Genomic DNA, 21,718 nt, shown 5'->3' with positions numbered 1-21,718 from the left:
TTGTTTTTTTAACATCAATTTTAGACTTTTGTTTCCTTTCATTAGAATTCAGGGCCTACTAAAAATGGGAGCCTGATAGCCACCCATATTTGGAGTTAGGACCCTCTTAATATTAAGGTGTTACCCTTTGAATTCCTATGTTGTAATGTGCATTATTCTACCTTTTTAAGGTAAAATAATATTCAATTGGGTATATGTATGTGTCATATTTTGTTTACTCATTCATCCATCAATGGGCACTTCAGTTGTTTTTTGGCTATTGTAAATACTGCTGCTATAAGTATGGGTGTGCCAATATCTGCCCAAGTTTCTTGCCTTCTTGTCTTTTGGGCTTATACTGAGAAGTGGAATTACTGGGTCATATGATAATTATTTAATTTTTTAAATAATTGCCATATTTTCCACAGCAGATACACCATTTTGCATTTTCCACCAACAATGCACAAAGGATCCAGGTCCTCTACATCCTCACAAATATTTGCTATTTTGTTGTTTTAATAATGGAAATTCAGTGGTTTTGATTTGTATTTTCCTAATGACTAGTGATGTTGAATATCTTTTCATATGCTTATTATCCATCATATCTCCTTTAGAGAAATGTCTATTCAAGTCCTTTGCCCATTTTTGAATTGGGTTGTCTTTGTATCATTGAGTTTTAGGAGTTCTTTATATATTCTTGATATCAATCTCTTATCTGATATATAATTTGCAGATATTTCTACCATTCTAAGATTACCTTGTCATTCTGTTGATACCAACCTTTTACACAAAGGTTTTAATTTTGATGAATTCCAATTATGTTTTCTTTGGTTGCCTACGCTTTTGATATCATACCCAAAATCATAGCTAAATCAAATATCATGAAGTTTTCCCCCTATGTTTTCTTCTAGAAGTTTTACAGCTTTAGCTCTTACATTTATGTCTTTGGTTCATTTTGAGTTAATTTTTCTGTATGGTGTGAGGTAAGGATCCAACTTCATTTTTTTGTTTGTTTGTTTTTGCTTGTGGATGTTCAGTTTTCCTAGCACCATTTTGTTGAACCACTTTCTTTTTGAACCAGTTCCTAATATCAATCTGCCCTGGGCATATTAAAGATCATTTGTTGCTTTGCAAATGTCACGAGGCTACCATACTTGGCAACTACAACAGGGCCTTGTTAATGTCCTTGGGGATTGGGATTTGGGCAGTGTTGTTGAGAAAGCAATGGAAACTGGGTGGTTTTAGGTTTAGTATGCTCCATAATGCACAGACTCCCCGCCCCCCCCCCCCTTCCCAAAATAACAAACAAAAACAAGCCACCTTCAGGGAGATGGCAGTTCTAGAAACTGGATAGTTTATGGCCAAGAGTAGCTGAAAACATGGAATCTTCAGGTAAAGGGCTCATTAACATGAACCTCTGCTTTACTACCCACCCCTCAATTTCCATTCTGTGGAGACTCCCAGGCCTGCTTGCAAGCAAAGCTCTTCTAGGCATTCAAAACATATACAGTGTTCACTGAAGGTAAGGGAGCAAAAAGAACCTCACATAAAATCCAACTGGAATTTGTAACACGGTGTCAACATCATTTTGAACATCATCTTTTAACACTATTAAAGTTGAACATAATCATCACAATTTCTCTCCTTAAAAAGGAAAAAGAAAAGTGACTTCCCTTTCAATCAATACAGTCCCCACCTTAACCCCCATCCGCCTCTGCCTTTGTAAAAGAAAAGCCGAATAATATTACATTCACTTCTCTCCAGCTGAGAGTTTATTTTAAGCCTCATAGAATCGTTAGTATCGGTTCTCATTTCTCTCACTATAAGGCTCTTATTTTATTTTATTTTATTAAATTATTATCTGTATACATATACCATTCCATTGCTCCCCTCTCCCATACATGCCCTCCCTCCCCAGAGTTCTGTGTCCATTGGTTGTACTGATATGTACTTATATGTACTTATATATGCATGTATACAAGTCCTTCAGTTGATCTCTTATCTACCCCAGATCTCCCTACCCTCCCCGCTGTAATTTGACAGTCTGCTTGTTGCTTTACTATCTCTATATCTATCTTTTGGTTCTTCAGTTTATAATGTTCATTATCATCCATAAATGAGTGAGGTTGTGGGGTGTTTCTCTTTCATTGACTGGCTTATTTCACTCAGCATGATGTTCTCCAATTCCATCCAGGTTGCTGCAAATGATGAGAAATTCTTTTTTATGGCAGCATAATATTCCATTGTGTAGATGTACCATAGTTTCCTTATTTTTTTTTTAAATATATTTTTATTGATTTCAGAGAGAGGAAAGGGATGGGAGATAGAAATAGAAACATCAATGATGAGAATCATTGATCAGCTGCTTCCTGCATGCCCCACACTGGGGATCGACCCGGGCATGTACCATGACGGGAACTGAACCATGACCTCTTGGTTCATAGGTTGATGCTCAACCACTGAATCATGCTGGCCAGGGAGACACTGGCCATTATTAAAGGTGAAATGGAGATAGAGGACCATAAAATCGCTGGTCAGAAGAAATGAGGTTGCTCTCAAGGGGAAAACACCTAAAAATACAATATGGAGATTAAAGCATAAGGGAAATTTGCATTTTGCTGACTATTAAGATGAGCCTTTTTCTGCCCAAGCCTGGCTGAAGAACACTTTTTAAAATCAGACCACTAACCATCAAGAACTTCCAAAAAATACTCCATTATCCAATAATGCCATTAAAATTAACTTGGTGATTCTAAAAAAAAAAAAAAAAAATACTGAAGAATCCATGCCAATTACTAAAGAAAAAAAAAACTGTGCTGAGTAGGTCTTTTACAAAAATAAAGAAGAATTTTATTAAATGGTTATAGTTCCAGACTCAGAAAAAGTCAAGATAAATTACAAGCATTTAAATATGATTTAGAAAACCTATGCCAACCCTTCTTAAAATAGGCATAAAGTGGGGCTATATTTAACTGTACATTCTAAAGAGCAAATAGAATCAGTGCTATCAATACAAGTCTTGGCCAAAACAGAATTCTTCAAAAGCAAACTCCTGGCTCAAATCAGGTAATTCTTAAAACATTGTAAAGCAGAGTATTGGCATCCAACATTAGAGCTTGAATTAAAATTTATCAACTATCTCATTGATGAGCTTGACTAAATAAAAATAAAAAATTATAAGCTTCTAAAGGGCAAAACAATGAGTATAAGCAGAGTCAAAAGAAAAATCAGGAAAAACCATTTACAATATAAAAAACAAAGGAATGACTTTCTTCATTAACAAATACACAGCCAAAAAAAGATTAGGTAACAGTAAGCACACACAATTCCAAAGAAATATTCTCCCCCTTTCATAATTCAAAAATGCAAAGAGAACCAATCATATACCATGTTTTTGCTATCAACACACAAAATTAAATTAAAATCTGGAATACCAGAATTGACAAAAATGTGGGTGAACAGGCATTATCTTATGCTGTTAGTAAATGTGCCAAATATTCAGTCTTTTTAAATGGCAATTAAGCAAAATTTATTAGAATGATTAATGTATGTAATTTTTAATAAGCATATATACACACATATATATCATTGATCATTGCAACATGAAAAAAACAACGTGCTTCAGTAGGATTGACAACATAAATACATAATGGAATACTATTCAGCTATCAAAAAGAATGGATTTATTCTCTGTTTTAAGATGTGGTAATATGTTCAAGTAGATTAAGAAAAAAAAGTTGCAACCCTAGTTGGTTTGGCTCAGTGGACAGAGCCTCAGCCTGGGGACTAAAGGGTCCCAGGTTCAATTCCAACTAAAAACACATGACCCAGTTGCAGGCTCAATCCCCCCCAGTAGAGGGGCATGCAAGAGACAGCCAATCATTGATTCTTTCTCATCATTGATGTTTCTATCTCTCTCTCCCCCTTCCTCTGAAATCAATATATATATTTTAAAAAAACGTAAGTGAAAATGTTGCAGAACAGTATGCATAGCATGATCTAATTTTTATATAAAATACTTGCATGAATATATAAGTTTTTAGATATGCTTCATATATATTTATATGTAGAGAGAGAAAACTGTAAAGCTACACACCAAAATGTGAACAATAAATAGTGCACAGGCATGAGATGAGCAGACGAAGTAGAGAGAGGATAATGTAAGTTTACAAATGAACTGTTTTCACTATATTTTCACAGATTTTTAGTGCCTTATCACAGTTTGACAGTTGCCCTTAAAAAGGCCATTTTGGCTTAGTCATGGATAGAGTGTTAGCCCATGGACTGAAAGGTCTCAGGTTCAATTCCAGTCAAGGGCATGTACCTACCTCAATTGCAGGCTGGATCCCCAACCCTGGTTGGGGTATGTGTGGGAGGCAACCAATCAATGTGTCTCTCTCACATGGATGTTTCTCACTCTGTCTTTCCCCACCCCCACCCCCCTTCACTCTCTCTAAAAATCAATGGAAAATATCCTCAGGTGAGGATTAAAAAAAAAAATTTAAAGACCCATGTGGGGATGTTTATGGCACCTTTTTCATAATCACTAAAAGCTAGAAACCCAAATGGCATTCATCGGAGAAAGGATAAACAAATTGTAGCATATCCATACAATGGAATACTACTCAGCAACGAAAAGAAATTTTGACCACTTGGATCAATCCTAAAGGTGTTATACTAAGTAGATGAAGCTCTAATGTTGTGTGATTTTATTTACATGACATTCCCAGAAATGCCAAAATTGGAAATGAGACCAGCAGCAGCCAGGGGCTGGGGCTGGGGCAAGGGCTTACTATAAAAGGGGCACCAGGAAACTTGTGAAAATGAGAAGCTGTTCTGTATTTTAGTTGTGATAGTCACACAACTGTCTGACAAACGCATAGAACATAATGCTTTTAAGAGTAAATTTTACTGTACATAAATTAACCTTTTTTTTTAAAAGAGCCTAAAAGTCCTTTGTCTAAGGAGCTGTAAGGGAGGTCATTTTGAAGTTAGAGAGTTTGGTTTTCTTTTCATGGTTCCTATATAATGTCATTCCTCTTTAACATAATATACTGAAGAGATATTGAACAGTTTTCCTATTCTAATGCATTCTATTTTTTTTTTTTTTTTAAGTTAAGGATGGGGTTTTGCTCCACATAATGTACTTCAGAACTCTGCCCTGGATGCTTTGGGAAATCGGCAAGTTTCCTTATGGGGAGGAAGTCCTGCAGTCATGGTGCTGAGTTCCCCTGGATTCCAAGGCTACATCCTTTTTCTGCTGGGGTCACTACCCCATGGAATGCTTTTCATAGACGAGTTTCAACCTGCCTCTGAAACCCAGCAGCAGTTACAAACGCTCCTTTAAATGAACCAAAAGCAGCAGATACGTGTGAGCTTTGAAATCCTAAGGCTGAACTGTTTGGCAGAAGATAGCAGACACTTTTTTTTAAGTGTGCTTATTTCGTTGCTCCAATCCTCACTCTTTTTCAAAAGCCCCAAGCCTTTTCTCTCGGTTTAAGAAAGAAAACCTTAATCACACACACCTGAAACATCCCTACAGCCACTAAAACCGCCAGAACTGGGGCCGCCACCCCTCCTTCCGCTGCTGGCCCCCTGGGCTCACCCTGGAGTGGGAACCAGGGAGCATTCAGAGGTGAGTGCTGCACAGCAAACACTCAGCACTCAGAACCACACCCCAGGGGCCCAGACCCCAACCCTGACCCCTCGCTGCTGGACCCGAAGCTGAGGCTCCTTAGCCATAAGTAGAGAACCGCATCCACCTTTATAAAAATGCAGTCGGTGCATGCAGAGGGCAGACTGTGCACCAGGGCCTTTCCTGGCCCCTCATTTTAACCCTCCCCACGACTTGATTTATGGGTGGGAAACTGGGGTTAAGGTCGCTGACAAGCTTGCAGCACCTGAGCGGGAATTTTAAATCTCTAAACCAGTGTTTCCCAAACTTCTCTCATGATGAGAATCACCTGGTGGAGTTGTTAAAACACAGATTCCTGAATCCCAACTAAGAAGTGCTAAACTAGAATTTTTGGGAACATATAGGTAAAATTGCATACCTAACTTAGTGCTCTGTATATAAAATCTGTCTTGGAGCACTAGTTAAGTATACAATTTTACCTATATGTTCCCAAAAATTCTAGTTTAGCACTTCTTAGTTGGGATTCAGGAATCTGTGTTTAAACAACTCCACCAGGTGATTCTCATCATGAGAGAAGTTTGGGAAACACTGCTCTAAACTCACACCCAAACAGGCACCTTGGCTGAAGCTCCCAGATGATTCTGATCAGCCTCCAGGTGGGGCACCAGAGCAGGGGGAGGGGGCAGAGTGGAAATATAAAGACATTCTATTCACAACACTTGGCTGTGCTGCTGGGTTTTCTATTGGCAGGCAAGATCCTGTGGTCCCTGCCTCGGGGTTAAGCACTGTGACCACAGCTGCCACTCAATGGGTAAGAGGCTCTAAAAATATAACGCGGACATTCTGCTTCCTGAGTCCAATACCCTTCACTTCAGACTGGTTCTCCTTCCTGCTTGGTGCTTGTGACGTGAGGGCGTAAACAAACCATTTTGGTGGCGCCATGTCCCATGATGAGCTTAAGCAAAGGCGCTAAAGGCAGAAATGCACTTCTGTCAGGTGGCCAAGCTGAGAAATGTGATGGCTCCTCAGAATGCACCACATCCACAAAACAGGGAAATCGCTTCATTTTAATAACACCACGAAAAGCAATGGTTTCCTTCTCTCAGTAAAAGTGTTCCAAGGATTTTGACCAGGCTTTTTTCATTCATTTCAAAGGAAAACTTGAAGTCACTGAGAATTTTCAGAGAAATTGCTTGTTGATGTCACAATTGAGAGAACTGCACATTTATCAAAAATTTTAATACAATGATATTTTCATTTTTAAAACTCAGATTGCAGCACACTCATCCTAGTGTGGAAAAAAGCTGAGTCTGTTCACTAAAGAAAAACAGTCAGACATTGAATAACTGCTATCATCGTATTTCATACAGGAAGCATTCCCTTTTCTTAGTAAACCTTGTATTTATGCAGCATCTTACTTTCCCTCCTCCAAAAAAAAAAAAATGCTTTAAAATTCATTCTGCCATACGTCATTATACTTATGAAAAGAATTTACTATGTCCCATTTGTGAACTGCATCTTTCTATAGAGAAAATAAGGCAGTCAGCATCAGTTCATCTGAGAGCTATGAACAGTGAGGTTCAGGATGTTCAGTGACTTTCCCAAGGTCACACAGAGATGATAATGCCAAGAAAGAAGCAGTGTCTCTTGAGAGCTCAGCTCATATTAGACATTTTGCACATATTACAACATGAATTTGTGTGTGGGGGTGTGTTTTCAAAAAGCCCAGTAAGACTATGCTGTGCAAACAATTAGAATTCTTTGTTGTTGTTTGTTAGCAAACTTCAATCTAAAACGGATTCAGCTGAGGAGTGGTGTGGGTTGGTTGGACATGGGCAAAACGGGGAGGAAATTTGGGATGTCTGTAATAGTGTTAGCAATAAAAAACCTGAGAAAACTAAAAAAAAAAAAAAAAAAAAAAAAAAAAACAAAACACATATTAATAAAATAAAATATAAAATGGATGCACTGAAGTGGAACCATTGTTTTAAGTTACCATGTCAAATCAGAAGAAAGAATTACAGAATCAGCTTAGTGAGTAAAATGAACTTGCATAAAAAGCAGCTACACTTGCCCCTTTTTTCCCCAAGTGCAGAAGTTGACACATTTTCATTATAATCCCAAAGGATAAGACTCACAGGGAACATGAAGTGAAAAAAACAAACAGGTGTCTGAGTAGGTGGCAAAGAACTATTTCATGAAAATAAAAAAAGCTTTCCAAGCAAAATAATACAAATTAAAGAATCCCTGCTTTGGATGGATGATCCAATAGAAGTGAAGCACTGCTGTGCCACTCACTGGAAAAGGAAAATTGGCATAACAGCTGCCACCTCTGGTTTCTGTCTGCTTCCCCAAATGAACTAGAAAAGCAAGAAGGAAAGCCTCAATTTTTAAAAAAATATATTTTATTGATTTTTTACAGAGAGGAAGAGATAGGGATAGAGAGCTAGAAACGTCTACGAGAGAGAAACATCGACCAGCTGCCTCTTGCACACCCCCTACTGGGGATGTGCCCGCAACCAAGATACATGCCCTTGACCGGAATCGAACCTGAGACCTTTCAGCCCAAAGGCCAACACTATCCACTGAGCCAAACCAGTTTCGGCGAAAGCCTCAATTTTTAAAAAGTTGAAGTTTTCTCATACCTATCATATATATTTGCAATTCTTTTCTTTATTGTCCATTTATATATTATCATGCAACCAGAACCCAGAATCCTAACTCTAGGTTGAAGGTCCTGCTTGGTAAGTGGCATAAGGAGGATTTGCTGTGTCTTCATCACTCCTGTGGCCATACAAGCGCAGTGTTTTCTAGCAAAATCAGACTCAGGAATCACTCCATGCCTTTTCCTGATAAAACACAAAGAGGTGCTGGCTCTCACTTAAGGTCACAAAGGTACAAATGTCAGGGCCGGGGCTGGCCTTCGTCTCAGCCCACTTTATTCCACAGCTCTCCAACAAGCCAGTCACCTGGTTCAAATCCCAGCTCTCCCACTTACTAGCAGTGTGACCTTGGACCAGTCATTCAACTTTGCTGCACTTCATCTATAAAATGGGATGGTTACAGCTCACAGGGCACTGCTCACAGGGCACTGCGAGAATTGGTGAGTTACATCTGTAAAGCCCAGGGCAAGTGCTTGAGAAAAGTTAGCAACCACCACCACCATCATCGTTGTCGTCTCTATTGCTTAGCTTTCCATATGGAATCCATTGAACAGTCGTGATTTATTATGTTTAAATGTATTAGAGCAGCAATTTTCAACCAGCATGCCAAATGGGGTTTTTAAAACATACAAGTCTGACTATTTAGCCAGGGACACTGACCCCTTTTCCCTTAGATTGTCAAATAAAAAAGTGACAACAGCCAACACAACAATATCTATCCAGTGTTAAGTGGATCAAAATTATACCTATTTTTTGTCCAATAGGCAAAAAAATTATATATATATATGTGTGTGTGTGTGTGTGTGTGTGTGTGTGTGTGTGTGCATGTGCAGCAGTTTAGTAATTATATGTGCTATGAGATGAAAATGGTTGAAAATCGCTGTGTTAGAGTACTTGGAATAGACATATTTTTAATGCTGTGTGATTTTTGGGATAGTATCAAGCCTTGAGATCTTGAATTAGCCACTCAGTCAAAATGAGCTTCAATTTCTCCATGGGACACCGGAGCAGGATGATACTTGCTCCACCTACCTCACACAGTTAAGTGATGAGCAAAGTTAAAAAGAAAGAAAAGAGGTGACATGGATGGAGGCACCACACAGGTGTTCGGTGAGTTAGAACAATGAATGCAATCCTCCCCAAAAACCTCTGGTGGACACCCCACGAAGACAGGATAGGCACCCACTTAAGTTTTGGTTTGGATGTCAAGAATGGAAGTGCCACCCAAACACCAGCAGGGTATGGAAAGGTTCCTCGCCACATGTGAGGTTTTCTGGGGAGAGCGGGCAGCTCCCAGCAAGGAGAGAGCAGAGAATGAGGTGTGTGGGGAGGCAGGGAGTGCAGGGAGGGGACAGTACAGCCTGGCCCGGGGCTTATGTAGCATGAACCTTTCACCAGCAACAAAGGAAAGAGTTCCTAGGCTTTGTGTCAGCTTGCCTGGATGCGGGGCAGAAGGGAAAGAGGGAGGGCGAGGCTTAAACACTGTCACAGTCAAGCATAAAAAAAAATAATTAAAAATAAATAAAATGGGATCAGACTCACGCGTTATTACAAACTCTGGGAGATAGATCCTATCTTGGAGATGAGGAAACAGGACTCAGTCTGTGTGGATCGCCTGTCACAGCAGGTTTAACTTTAGCCCTTCAACTTCAAACGTAAGCGTCCTTCCTTTGCCCCAGTCCCAAGAGCCTGTGAATTCCTGGCAACCAGGTGACAGGAGAAGCACTGCCTGGCCCCACCTGCTTGCCCAGCATCAGTCAGCCAACCATAGAACAGCTGTAAACATCTGTTATCCATTCTAAGCCCAATTAGTGGCTTATGATCACCTTAACTTTCTCCACAGAAGAAACAAAGAGAGAAAGGAGGATGGGAGGAAAGAAGTGGGGAGGGGAAGGGAAGGGAAGGAGGGAAGAGAGGAGGGAAGAGAGGAAGGAAGAGAGGAAGGAAGAGAGGAAGGAAGGAAGGAAGGAAGGAAGGAAGGAAGGAAGGAAGGAAGGAAGGAAGGAAGGGAGGGAGGGAGGGAAGAAGGGAGGGAGGGAGGGAGGGAGGGAAGAAGGGAGGGAGGGAGGAAGATTTCAGTTCTAATGTTTCCATTGCTAACATTATTGTCCTTGAAGCTGGGGGAAAGGTGACACTGTTAAAAGGATTCTCTTCACATTCAGGTAAAATTCCATTTCCAGTTTATCCAGTGAATATTAGGTTCTATTGCAGCAGTCACACTCTTAGCAATGGCTAGCATCCATTTCTCTTATCTGTAATTGAGTTCCTATAGGATTTTTCCCTCTGCTTAGTGTCTTTATTGAAATTGCCCTTCATTCCCCCCATAAAAATTCCAAGTCTCGAGCATTACCGAAAAATCATGAAAGATTAAATTAAAATGAGCAGGAATCAATTTTTCATGGGTTATAAGGCTCTGAATCACCTCAGTTGGAGTTCTTCAGGGTAACCAAGCCGGATCAGGTTCCAAAATTGCTAAGCTTTCCTGTTAGAATTACAGTTACTTCAGCTCTCCCTTCAACTCAGAACACCCCGTTCTGCTTCTCCTCAGGTGGGCAGCATTCACCAGCTAAGATGGCCTCACATGGGAGCTATACAGGCAACCGGATCTGTTTTGAACCTGCTGGTTCTGCAATATTTATGTATCAGTTCATGACTCTTTTCTGAATGAATTGCATTGCAAATCAAACCGCTACTTAGGACAGAAAATATTTATGCTTCTCTGTTGGCCACATTTAGGAAGCACTAAAGAGGTCCTTGCCTTTCTTGAAGATTTCTTAGATCTATTTTTAGAGCCACAGGAACAAATCTCAGTTAAGTGAAATTCCCAATGGCCAGTCTTTCTTCCCACTTACTAGAGCTGCTGTGTACTCTAACCTTCCCCCTGTCTATCCTACTACACTCTGAATCCTCTTTCAAGGATAGAATTCAGATATGAAAAAATAACGTTTGAGAGAAGCATTCAGGCAACTTATTTCTTCAGGAAACGTAATATAAGTAATTGATCAACATGGGGAATAGGGAAGGAAGATTTTGTCCTATGATTAGAATGGCTCCAACAGGCATTTCCCCAAAGAGTCATCATATACCCCCCCCCCCCCACCAACCACTACCATCCATCCACTGCAGATGGTCATAGCACACCCTTTCATTATCATCATCACCATCGTCAGCATCAGCATCCCTTTTGAGGGAATTATAGCTTATTGGAACAGTTAACAAAGAAGAGCACAATACTGGCTGGGGAAGGGGGGGAGATAAATTCAGGTAGATAATTCGCTACTAACAAAAAGAAATAGCAAACATTCTGGCTGTCAAGGTCAAGTCTTTCAATTCCATTAACCCCTCTATTTTTTAAGAAAAGTAAAGCCTAACATGTCACATCTTATCATAGCAGATGTGGACTTTCTTCCCCGCAGAAATAGGAGTGCATTTGAGCATTCTCAAAGGAACTCTTGGAGCACTGGATCAAATTTATGTGAAACAAGCTCCTCCATTCCCAGATGTAAGAAAGGAAGCATTTGATTCCAAACACAGTCCATAATCACTTGGCTTAATCGAATCATTGTAGACAGATTCGTTATTAGCCCTGACCTAGAAGAGACTTGGAGATATTCTACACACAGTACTACCAACATTGAAAAATGTTGATGCTTATAGGTTAATTGGTTCCAACGTGCTTTAGCGTGCTTGTAATCCAGTCTCATCTATTATTTTATGCCCAATTCTCTTGGAAGTCCAAATCCCCAGGCAGCAGCTGGCCATCCCTCTCCCAGCCCCCTCTTCCTCGAAGCTTTCCAGTGCCCTGTTCCCGCCCCGGCTGCCGACCCTCCAGGAGCATCCAGCACGGAGGGCAGCACACCACGCGCAAAGTCCCCTCGAATGCCCCCGACGGCTCCCACACCCCGTCCTAAGCCCAGGGAGGGCTGGTCGCAGGCCTCGGGGAGGCGGATGCCCTCTGTGAGCGCGGGCTGCACGTCAGGACCTTCACGGGTGGAGGAGAAAGTGCTGACCACCGGGCGCGGGACCCGCCATCACCTGCCTCCCAAACCCCTCGCCCTAGACGCACGCGGGACTCAGCAGGACAGAGAGCGGGGGTCACCTGGACCTTGGACTCTCCGCCGGGGACACTCGGGCTGGGTCCTCTGAGTGGCCGCCGCTGGCACCCAGACACACTCCAGGGGAGAGGGGCTCAGCCCGGCCGGAGGGGCGCCCCCTTGGTGACCGGTGGCCTTAGCGGGAGCACGGGCGCGAGGGTGGCGGCCCGGCGCTGGAGCGGCGCGCCCCGAGATGGCACGGCCAGAGACCCCGTGGGCAGGGAAGTGGCACTTGCAAGGTCAACCAGGGGTCCGCGTCTATGCAGACCCACAGGCCGATCCACCCCCTTCCCCAAGCGGGAAAAACTAGCGTCCGGCAGGCTGAAGCCCGGCGCGGGGCCCCGCTCCCGCCGCGCCCGCTCACCTGGCAGTGGGTTCCGGAGACCCCGGCGGGACAGGTGCAGGTGTAGCCGCTCTCGCCGGCGGGAGCCGGGGACTGGGGGCCGGGCGCGGGGCGCGGGGTGCAGACGCCCCCGTTCCGGCAGGGCTGCGCGGCGCACGGCCCCGGCACGGGCAGGGGCACGGCGGGCACCGGGCTGGCCAGGCAGTGGCCGCGGGGCCCCGCGCCGAGCAGCAGGAGCAGCAGGAGCGGCAGGGCCGGCGCGGGCAGCAGCTGCGCGCGGGGCGCAGGGGCGCGGCGGGGCGGCATGGCCGGCCGAGCGGGCGCGGAGCGGAGCGGGAGCGGAGCCGGGCGCGGCGGTGGCGGCAGCGGCGGCGGGAGCGGTGGCGGCACCGAGGGCTGCTCGCGGGGCCTGGCGCCTCCTGCAGCTGCAGGAGCCGTGGTTCCCGGGCAACGACGGGCGGGGCTTGGGGCGGGGCAAGTGGGGCGGGGCAAACGGAGGCGGGGCGCGGGGGAGGAAAGGGGCGTGGGGACCCTTCCTATGCTAGGAGTTGGGGCGGCGGAGCTTAAGGCCACCCAGGGCCCCTAGCTGTGAGGGCGCGGTCAGAGTCCGGGGAGGGGGTGGGGCGGGGGAGGGGGGGTATCCAAAAGAACCCCGAGCCTGCAACGGTGGTGGCGCTGGCCTGACCGAGACAGAAGGAAAGGGCTGAAGGGGTCACAATGCCTGCCGAGGGAAGGACTTTGCCGGCCTCCAGCTGCTGAGCGCCCCCAATGGGCCGGGCAGGGCCAGGGATGTCGCGCAGCGAAGGGAAGGGCAGCCCGGGCTCCGCCACCGCCACCAGCTGCCTCTTGGCGCAGAATCGAGGAGACCGCGGCAGGGACCAGCCTCCCCTCATCCTCCCCGCCCCCCAACACACACACACACACACACACACACACAGTTCTCCCCCGCAGACACCCCCTCGCCGCACACTGCCAAACCCCAGAGCCCCCCCACGCGCTCATCAGCTCCTCCGCGGGGCTCTCTCAGCAGTGACCTTGTGTCCGCTCCACCGCCCTGGGGCCCTTGTCCTTGGTGCTGACCGCGGAGCCTCCCTTCTCGCGAGCTCGGCCTTGCTCGCCACTCAGCAATGTCTTGACTGTGGCTTGTGGACGCTGGAAAAGGCCTCGGAATGGGTGTCAAATCCTGTCGTTGCACAGGGGGAGGGGGGAAACTGAGGCCCAGACGGGCTGGACTGGAACCCAGTGGGTCACTTGGCTCCCAGCCCAGAACTCTGTGAGCCTCCAAAAGGAGTTGCTCACAAGTGCAGGTTCGCAAAGGCCCTGCCAGGATTCGCTCCAGGGCTCTGTAGAGGAGACACGTTCACCTTGACCCACTTGGGGCGGCGCGGCGGGTGTGGGAACTCTTCTGAAAGCCCGGGCTAGCCTGGTTCTTGCTTTGACAACTACGGAGGGCAAGCGCTGCTGAGTAAACGCAGCTCGATTTCTCTCTGCCACCCGACCTTTCCCAACCTCTTCGAGGCATAGGCTCTCAAGTACAGACATGCTTTTTGAAGATGGCCACGTGAGAAAGCCAAATGTCTCTTGGCTTGACAAATCTTTTAGGGCACCCAAAAATTGTTTTGTAAAACCTGGGCAAATGAGCAGGCAGAGATGCCGCATGACCCCATGCAAGCAAAATCTCCAGTGGAAACAGGAAGCGCACTGTCCACCCTCTCCCAGCCCTCCTCAGACACAGGAGCCAATGTCAGGGGTTTGTGCTTTCGCTTAGGAGACACCTGAACTTCCTGTGGCCATTGCAAGAGGTCGCTGAAACCCCCCGGGTCTGCATGCATCAGGGAGAACTCATCTCTCCAGGTGGATCCAAACGTTTTTGCGTTTTCCCTCACACCTGCTGCCTTTTATCCCGGACCTCCTCTTTTTTAAAAAATCCTAATTTTGTGCCACGCCAGCACCCTCTGCTGGTACTAGCCTCATCATTCAGGTGTTCTTTCACTTTCTGTGCCCCTGAGTTTGCATTCTTTCTTGGCACAAATTTCTCTTGCCTTAAATCCTGGAATAATGGACTAGTGCTCACTCCCTCGCATCAACACATGCCTCTAAAGCAAAGTGAAGTATAAGAAATGTGATCTCATTAAAATCACAATTAAGTTTTTATTTAGCAATCCCCTTATGTATGGATTTCATATCATTTCAAAATATGGAAGAACAGAGGTTTTCTTTTCTGAAGGCCCATTTCTAAATTTTGAAGATAACATTCAGCTTTTTTTTTTTTAAGTTTCCTATCTTTAATCTTGAAAGGGCATATTATGGAAGAGACGATGCAAGGTCATTTCATTGTTCTCCAAGCTTGGAAAGAAAGACTACATCTCTTGCCCCTTACTTCTTGGTGGAGCCATGCAATCAGTTCTAGACAACAGAACATGGCATTGTGTGCCCTCACCCCAAACCCCCGAACTCCCCACACTGAATACCAGGTGATCACTGTGATGGCTGCTGTGATCACTCCCAGAGAAGGGGGTCCTTCTGTGGGTCTGAAGGCTGATTCGGTACTTGGATGACAGACTCCCAAATACCCATCTAATGACTCCAACTAATAGGTGACCTTGACTTCTTAACAGAGTCATTAAAATAATATTGGCTCCATGTTTAAATAAAACCTAAAAATTCAGTTGTCCAGGCCTTTGGTTCATGCTGTTCCAAATTTACAGAACATCAAATCTGCACCCTAAACCAGTGTTTCCCAACCTTCTCTCATGATGAGAATCACCTGGTGGAGTTGTTTAAACACAGATTCCTGAATCCCAACTAAGAAGTGCTAAACTAGGATTTTTGGGAACATATAGGTAAAATTGTATACTTAACTAGTGCTCTAAGACAGATGTTATATACAAAGCACTAAGTTAGGTATGCAATTTTACCTATATGTTCTCAAAAATCCTAGTTTAGCACTTCTTAGTTGGGATTCAGGAATCTGTGTTTTAACAACTCCACCAGGTGATTCTCATCATGAGAGAAGGTTGGGAAACACTGCCCTAAACCATCTCACTTCTTTTTTTTTTTTTAATAGAGACTCTACATTAATAAGGGGGGAAATATCCAAATAATGAGTCTTGATTTCAGCAAAAAATGTGATAGAGTTTCTCACAGTCACCTTCTGGGGAAAGTGGACATGAAGCCCTTTAACAAATGTAGTCTGAACATGCTAGACAGGGGACCACTACTAGGTTAGATGAAGTTTTTAAGAAAATGCCCGAGTCTCAAATTTTGACAGCTAATACAATTCATAACGGAATCAAAATGTAACATCCTCTTAACCAGTAAACATGCTGAGATCTATGCAGTTGGAAGCTCCTAACCCCATGTCCTCTAATTGGAATGTGTTCATCCAGAACACTGTTCCCACAGCCAGAGCTGTTCCAAGGACATCGCCTGGAGAAAGTGAGGTATTATTGAGACCAGCTAGACTGAATATTGAAGGAACCCCATTCAGGCCTCGATGCAAACTTTTAAGATTCTGGTGGGATGATGCAGCAATCTATTCATCTTGTTATCTAAGACAGTGTTTCCCAACCTTCTCTCATGATGAGAATCACCTGGTGGAGTTGTTAAAACACAGATTCCTGAATCCCAACTAAGAAGTGCTAAACTAGAATTTTTGGGAACATATAGGTAAAATTGCATACCTAACTTAGTGCTCTGTATATAAAATCTGTCTTAGAGCACTAGTTAAGTATACAATTTTACCTATATGTTCCCAAAAATTCTAGTTTAGCACTTCTTAGTTGGGATTCAGGAATCTGTGTTTTAACAACTCCACCAGGTGATTCTCATCATGAGAGAAGGTTGGGAAACACTGATCTAAGACAAGCCTTGTACGTAGGTTTCAGTGTTTATTACACCTCTTACCCACTCACCTGGAGCGTCTGCCTCTTTCTTTGGTCTCTCCTTGCCCTCCATGTATGGGGGCCAGTTTCAGATTTCACCAGAGAAGCTCCAGAATGCTCACTGCAAACCAGAACCTTGCTTTATAGAGCTCTTGGGAGAAGTAAGTGGCATGATAGTGGTGATAAGTAGAGTACATGCAATGTGCCTGGCACTAATGTGAGAATATTTTACATATTATATCATCTAATCCTAATGCCAGAGAGAGCAACTATGACTTCTGCCCAATTAAAAAAAGACAAAATTAAGGTGCAGAGAAGTTAAATTAAAAAAAAAATCTAGCCTGGCCGGTATCGCTCAGTGGTTGAGCATCGACCCATAAACCAGGAGGTCCCGGGTTCGATTCCCAGTCAGGGAAAGTGCCCAGGTTGCAGGCTCGATCCCCAGTAGGGGGCGTGCAGGAGGCAGCCAATCCATGATTCTCTCTCATTGATGTTTCTCTCTCTCTTTCCCTCTCTCTCTCTCTCTCTCTCTCTCTCTCTCTCTCTGTCTCTGTCTCTGTCTTCCTCTCTGAAATCAATAAAAATGTTTTAAAAACCTAGTCACTCAGCTTCCAAGTAGAGTGGCCAGGTCTCAACCATAGAGGGGAGTTTGGCTAAAGAGCCTGTGCTTTGAACCTCAATTTTATCTACTCTATGCATTTTCTATAATGCAGAGTCTGATACTTAGTAGATATAGTAGGTAGGTAGGTAGAGATAGATAGGTAGATACAAGTATATGTAATATACAGATATATGTATACAATATATGTGTGTTTTTTATATGTGATATGTATCATGTGTGTGGTGTTTCTTATGTGGCTATGTGGGTATGGTGTGTATGGATAGTGTGTGTATCATATAGTATACGTGTGAATGAGTTTATGACATGAAGTACAGTGCCTTTGGGATTTGGATTTACTGTCGGGAGGCCCTGGAAGGTTTTAATTTCTTTGCTCGCTTGCTTTCTTTGTAAAGTGCTCTACTACTCCTGAGTTGCAGAATTACAGGATGTGAACATGGGGTGGGACTTGGACGATCTTCCCTGAGGAAGATGAGGCATTGAGGAAGTTCACCCCTTCTCCAGACTGGGTGTCCCAGAACCAGAGCAAGATGCAGGCCTCCAAATTCCATAGTTTATGCTCTTTCCACTCCTTACCGTGCCTTGTCTCAACTCCCGATATTCCTACATAAAAGGCAATAATATCAGAAGGCAATGTAAACATATCACCACTAAGTACATGGGAGTTTTAAGTGTCTTTGAAGAGTCTTCATAAAGAATAAATATGATTTGTATATGTTTTAGACACAAGCACCAGCACTATTATCTTATTCCTTTCATGAGTAGCATCCTTTTAAAATTAGTCATTTAAGTGTCCCAACACTATATCCCTGTTACTCTGAATTATCGTGCACAATTCCTAACTGCTGTGTTTAAGATATGTTCCCATTTATTTTCTTCCCACTAGACTTGCTATTTGAATCAAACCGCTATTCTAGCAGTTGTTTAAAACAGTTTTAGTTTGTTAGACATTATCACTCTGGTATTTGATCTAGGGCAGGTTTAATTGAGAAGTTGTGAATATAGAGACAGCAAGGATGCACTGCATATCTTCCCAGTATAAATAGTTCATGAAGTGCAGAAATACCACAGATCAAAATCAGATCGTTTTATCAAGACTCCTGAGAACGTGTGATTGTGTTAAACTCAGTACTTGTTCTCAGTGCCAACTTCTTGAGGAATATACCACAATGGAATACAGGAGTGCTTTCAACCAGGAATCCTCATCAGGGCCTTGAAAGCAAGGAGGTTCCATCCAAAGGCTCTCCTTTGCTCCTGAATTCACTCGCAAGGGGACAAAGTTTTAGTTATTCCAGGACCTGCTGGTCCTGGAGGGCTACTGTGCAGCCTGGAGTCTAGTTAACAGCGCTGTCCTCTATACTTAAAATTTACTAGGAGGGTAGATCTTATGTTAAGTTTTCTTTTCACACACAAAAATAATTTAAAAAGAGAGCAAGGAAAGAGCTTGTGGAAGTGATGGGTATGTTTATGTACAGATTTTGGTGATGGCTTCAGGGATGTATCTCCAAACTTATCAAAGTTGTAGACATTAAAATGTATGTCAATCAGACCTCAATATAATGGTTGGATAGACATTTGACAGATTAATTGATAGTTGATAGATGGATGGATGGATGGATGGATGGATGGATGGATGGATAGGTAGGTAGATAGATAGATAGATAGATAGATAGATAGATAGATAGATAGATAAGAGACTGACCCTAGCCGTCAGATTCAGGAACTATCAGGTGAGCTAGGCCAGAGCATTGCTCTGGTGATGGAGACCAGTTCAGAGATGGTCATATGACCCCAGTCACATTCTCATTTTTATAAAGTGTATAAACCACTGATAGCTCAACAAAGCTAGCCGACACACACATACACATACACACAGATATAAATATTTTTAAAAATTCACAAAATTATCCAGCAAATGACTAAACATTAATATATAATAACCCTGTGAGGTTTATTCTAAAAAAAAAGTATGATTAAATGTCAGAAAATCTATTCAACTATGTTAATAGATTTAGGAAGAAAAATCCTATGATCTTTATAAATGCTGAAAAGGCATTTGATAAAATTCAATATGCATTCTTGATAAAATTCTCAATAAAATGAGAAAAGATAGTACTTCCTTATTATAATATAATATACTCATCTAAGCCCAAAAGTCAGCATCATACTTAGGGAAGAATTACCAGAAGCAATTTCATTAGAACTGAAAATAACACAGTGATGCGCACCATTATCATTAATGTTGTTCTTGAGGTATTAGTCTAAGTAAGTATTCAAAAGGAGATTTATCAATATAAAATTGGAAAGGAACTAAAGTTTATATATGCAGATAATATGATTCCATACCTAGAGAACCCAACTAGAATTATATTGCAAACAATAAGAGAATTCCATCTATCTGGGCATGAAATAAATACACAGAATAAAAAAACTTCATATCTATAAACAGCAAGCAGGTAATATATATGGATATAAGGAATTCTTCTTTATATTAGGAACAAAAATAGAAAGCCTAGTAATAAATAATGTGAAATATCTACTGAAGAAAACATTAAAATATTACTGACAAACACAAAATAAACTTGAACAAATATAAAGGCATATAATGACCTTGGAGAAGAAGACTTAACATCATAAAATAGAAATGTCCTTATACCAATCCATAAATTTAACACAATAAATAAATTTACCAATAAGATTTCAGACAATGAGATTAGACAATTTGATTCTAAACTTCACATAGAAAAATAAACAACCTAGGAGAATCAGGGAACTTTGGAACAAGAAGGCAATGAAGTGGGATTAACTCTATGAGGTATGAAAACCTAAGACTAAACTATAATAATTGTAACATTAAATGGACAGACAAATCTAAGGAACAGACTAGGGAGTCTAGAGAAAGAACTAAATATTTGTGAAATTTTAGTATGTGCTGAGAGCTGGATGAATTGCTCAATACATTGAAACAACTGAGTAACCACCACATGAAAAAAAAAAAATAGTGACAACTTACATCTAAATAAACTCCAAATGGACCAAATGCAACCCAAAAAAAGAAGCCATAAAAGCACAGCAAGAAACCAATGCAGAATATTTTTACAATTTTAGAGTGTGGCACATGTTCATAAGCCACTGAAAAAAGATCAAAACATTTGTCAGCATAACATCCCACAATTTCACATGGCAAAAACCACCATATGCAAAGTGAAAACACTGAGATAAACATTTGCAACTTTCATCAAAATCAAAGGACTAATTCTATGTTTAAAGCAACACTTCCCCAGAAAGCATTCTACAGGATACTGGATCCTTCGGTATTAGCAGACTGGCTAGAGCTAGATAAATACAAGTGATCATTTTTAAAAATATATTTTATTGATATTTTACAGAGAGGAAGGGAGAGGAATAGAGAGTCAGAAACATCGATGAGAGAGAAAGATTGATCAGCTGCCCCCTGCACACTCCCTACTGGGGATGAGCCCACAACCAAGGTACATGCCCTCGACCGGAATCGAACCCAGGGCCCTTGAGTCCGAAGGCTGATGCTCTATCTACTGAGCCAAATCGGTCAGGGCACAAGTGATCATTTTTATTATTCACAGCAGGTATATGCATTTATTGATTTCAGAGAGGAAGAGAGAGGGAGGGAGAGATAAAAAACAAACAAACAAACAAACAAATAAAACACATCAGTAATGAGAGAAAATAATTGATTGGCTGCCTCCTGCATGCCCCACAATGGGGATAGAGCCCACAATCTGGGTGTGTGCCCTGACCAGGAATTGAACCGTGACCTCCTGGTTCTTGGGTTAATGCTCAACCACTGAGCCACACCAGCCTGGCTGTGCATTTATAATTTTAATAGCTATTGTCAGCTTGACCTTTTTAGAGATTCTACCAATTCACATTCCCACTGGGAATGTGTAAAACTCCCCGTTTTCCTTCCCATCATAAGGTTTTATTAAACTTTTTATCTTTGAAAATCTAATGGGTATTTTCTTTTATTTATTTTTTTAATCCTCCCCAGAGGATATTTTTTTCCATTGCTTTTCTGAGGGAGTAGAAGGGTGGGAAAGAGGGAGAGAAACACGATTGGTTGCCTACCTCACTCACCCAGACTATGGACGAGGAGCTAACTAGAAACCAAGGTACGTGCCCTTGATCGAAAATCGAACCCATGACCCTCCAGTGCGCAGGCCTGTGCTGGAACCACTTAGCAACACTGGCCAGGGCTGTATTTTCTCTGTGTGTACTCACTGTTCCAAGAACCCAAACCATCCACTTTCATACACAGCTTGGAGATGAGATGGAAACTACCCCCCGCCTATGCACACATACTCAGACTACTGTCTACAGCCTAGACTCCATGTTAACATGACTACTATACCTCTGTCTTCCCTGGCATTGCAGACTGTTTTTACTCGGGAGAATGTTCATTATTATTCATTATTCATTACAGAAATTTCCCAAAGGACCCATCAACTCTTTAATAAAAACCACC

At 42.7% G+C, this 21,718-nt stretch overlaps 1 protein-coding gene across 1 annotated transcript in view; it reads right to left on the bottom strand.

Moving 5' to 3' along the window:
• Positions 1-13,190, bottom strand: part of DNER (delta/notch like EGF repeat containing) — a 214,956-nt gene extending 201,766 nt beyond the window's left edge. The window contains exon 1 of the mRNA XM_084891823.1: positions 12,736-13,190. Coding sequence (XP_084747949.1) covers positions 12,736-13,020 — 285 coding nt within the window. The 5' untranslated portion in view covers positions 13,021-13,190. The remainder of the gene's footprint in view (positions 1-12,735) is intronic.
• Positions 13,191-21,718: the final 8,528 nt, after the last annotated feature.

Source organism: Pipistrellus hanaki (genome assembly GCF_964339955.1).
Source record: "Pipistrellus hanaki genome assembly, chromosome: 8".
Classification (NCBI taxonomy): domain Eukaryota; kingdom Metazoa; phylum Chordata; class Mammalia; order Chiroptera; family Vespertilionidae; genus Pipistrellus; species Pipistrellus hanaki.
The sequence above is the reverse complement of the archived record's forward strand: the minus strand, read 5'-3'. Positions and strand labels throughout refer to the sequence as shown.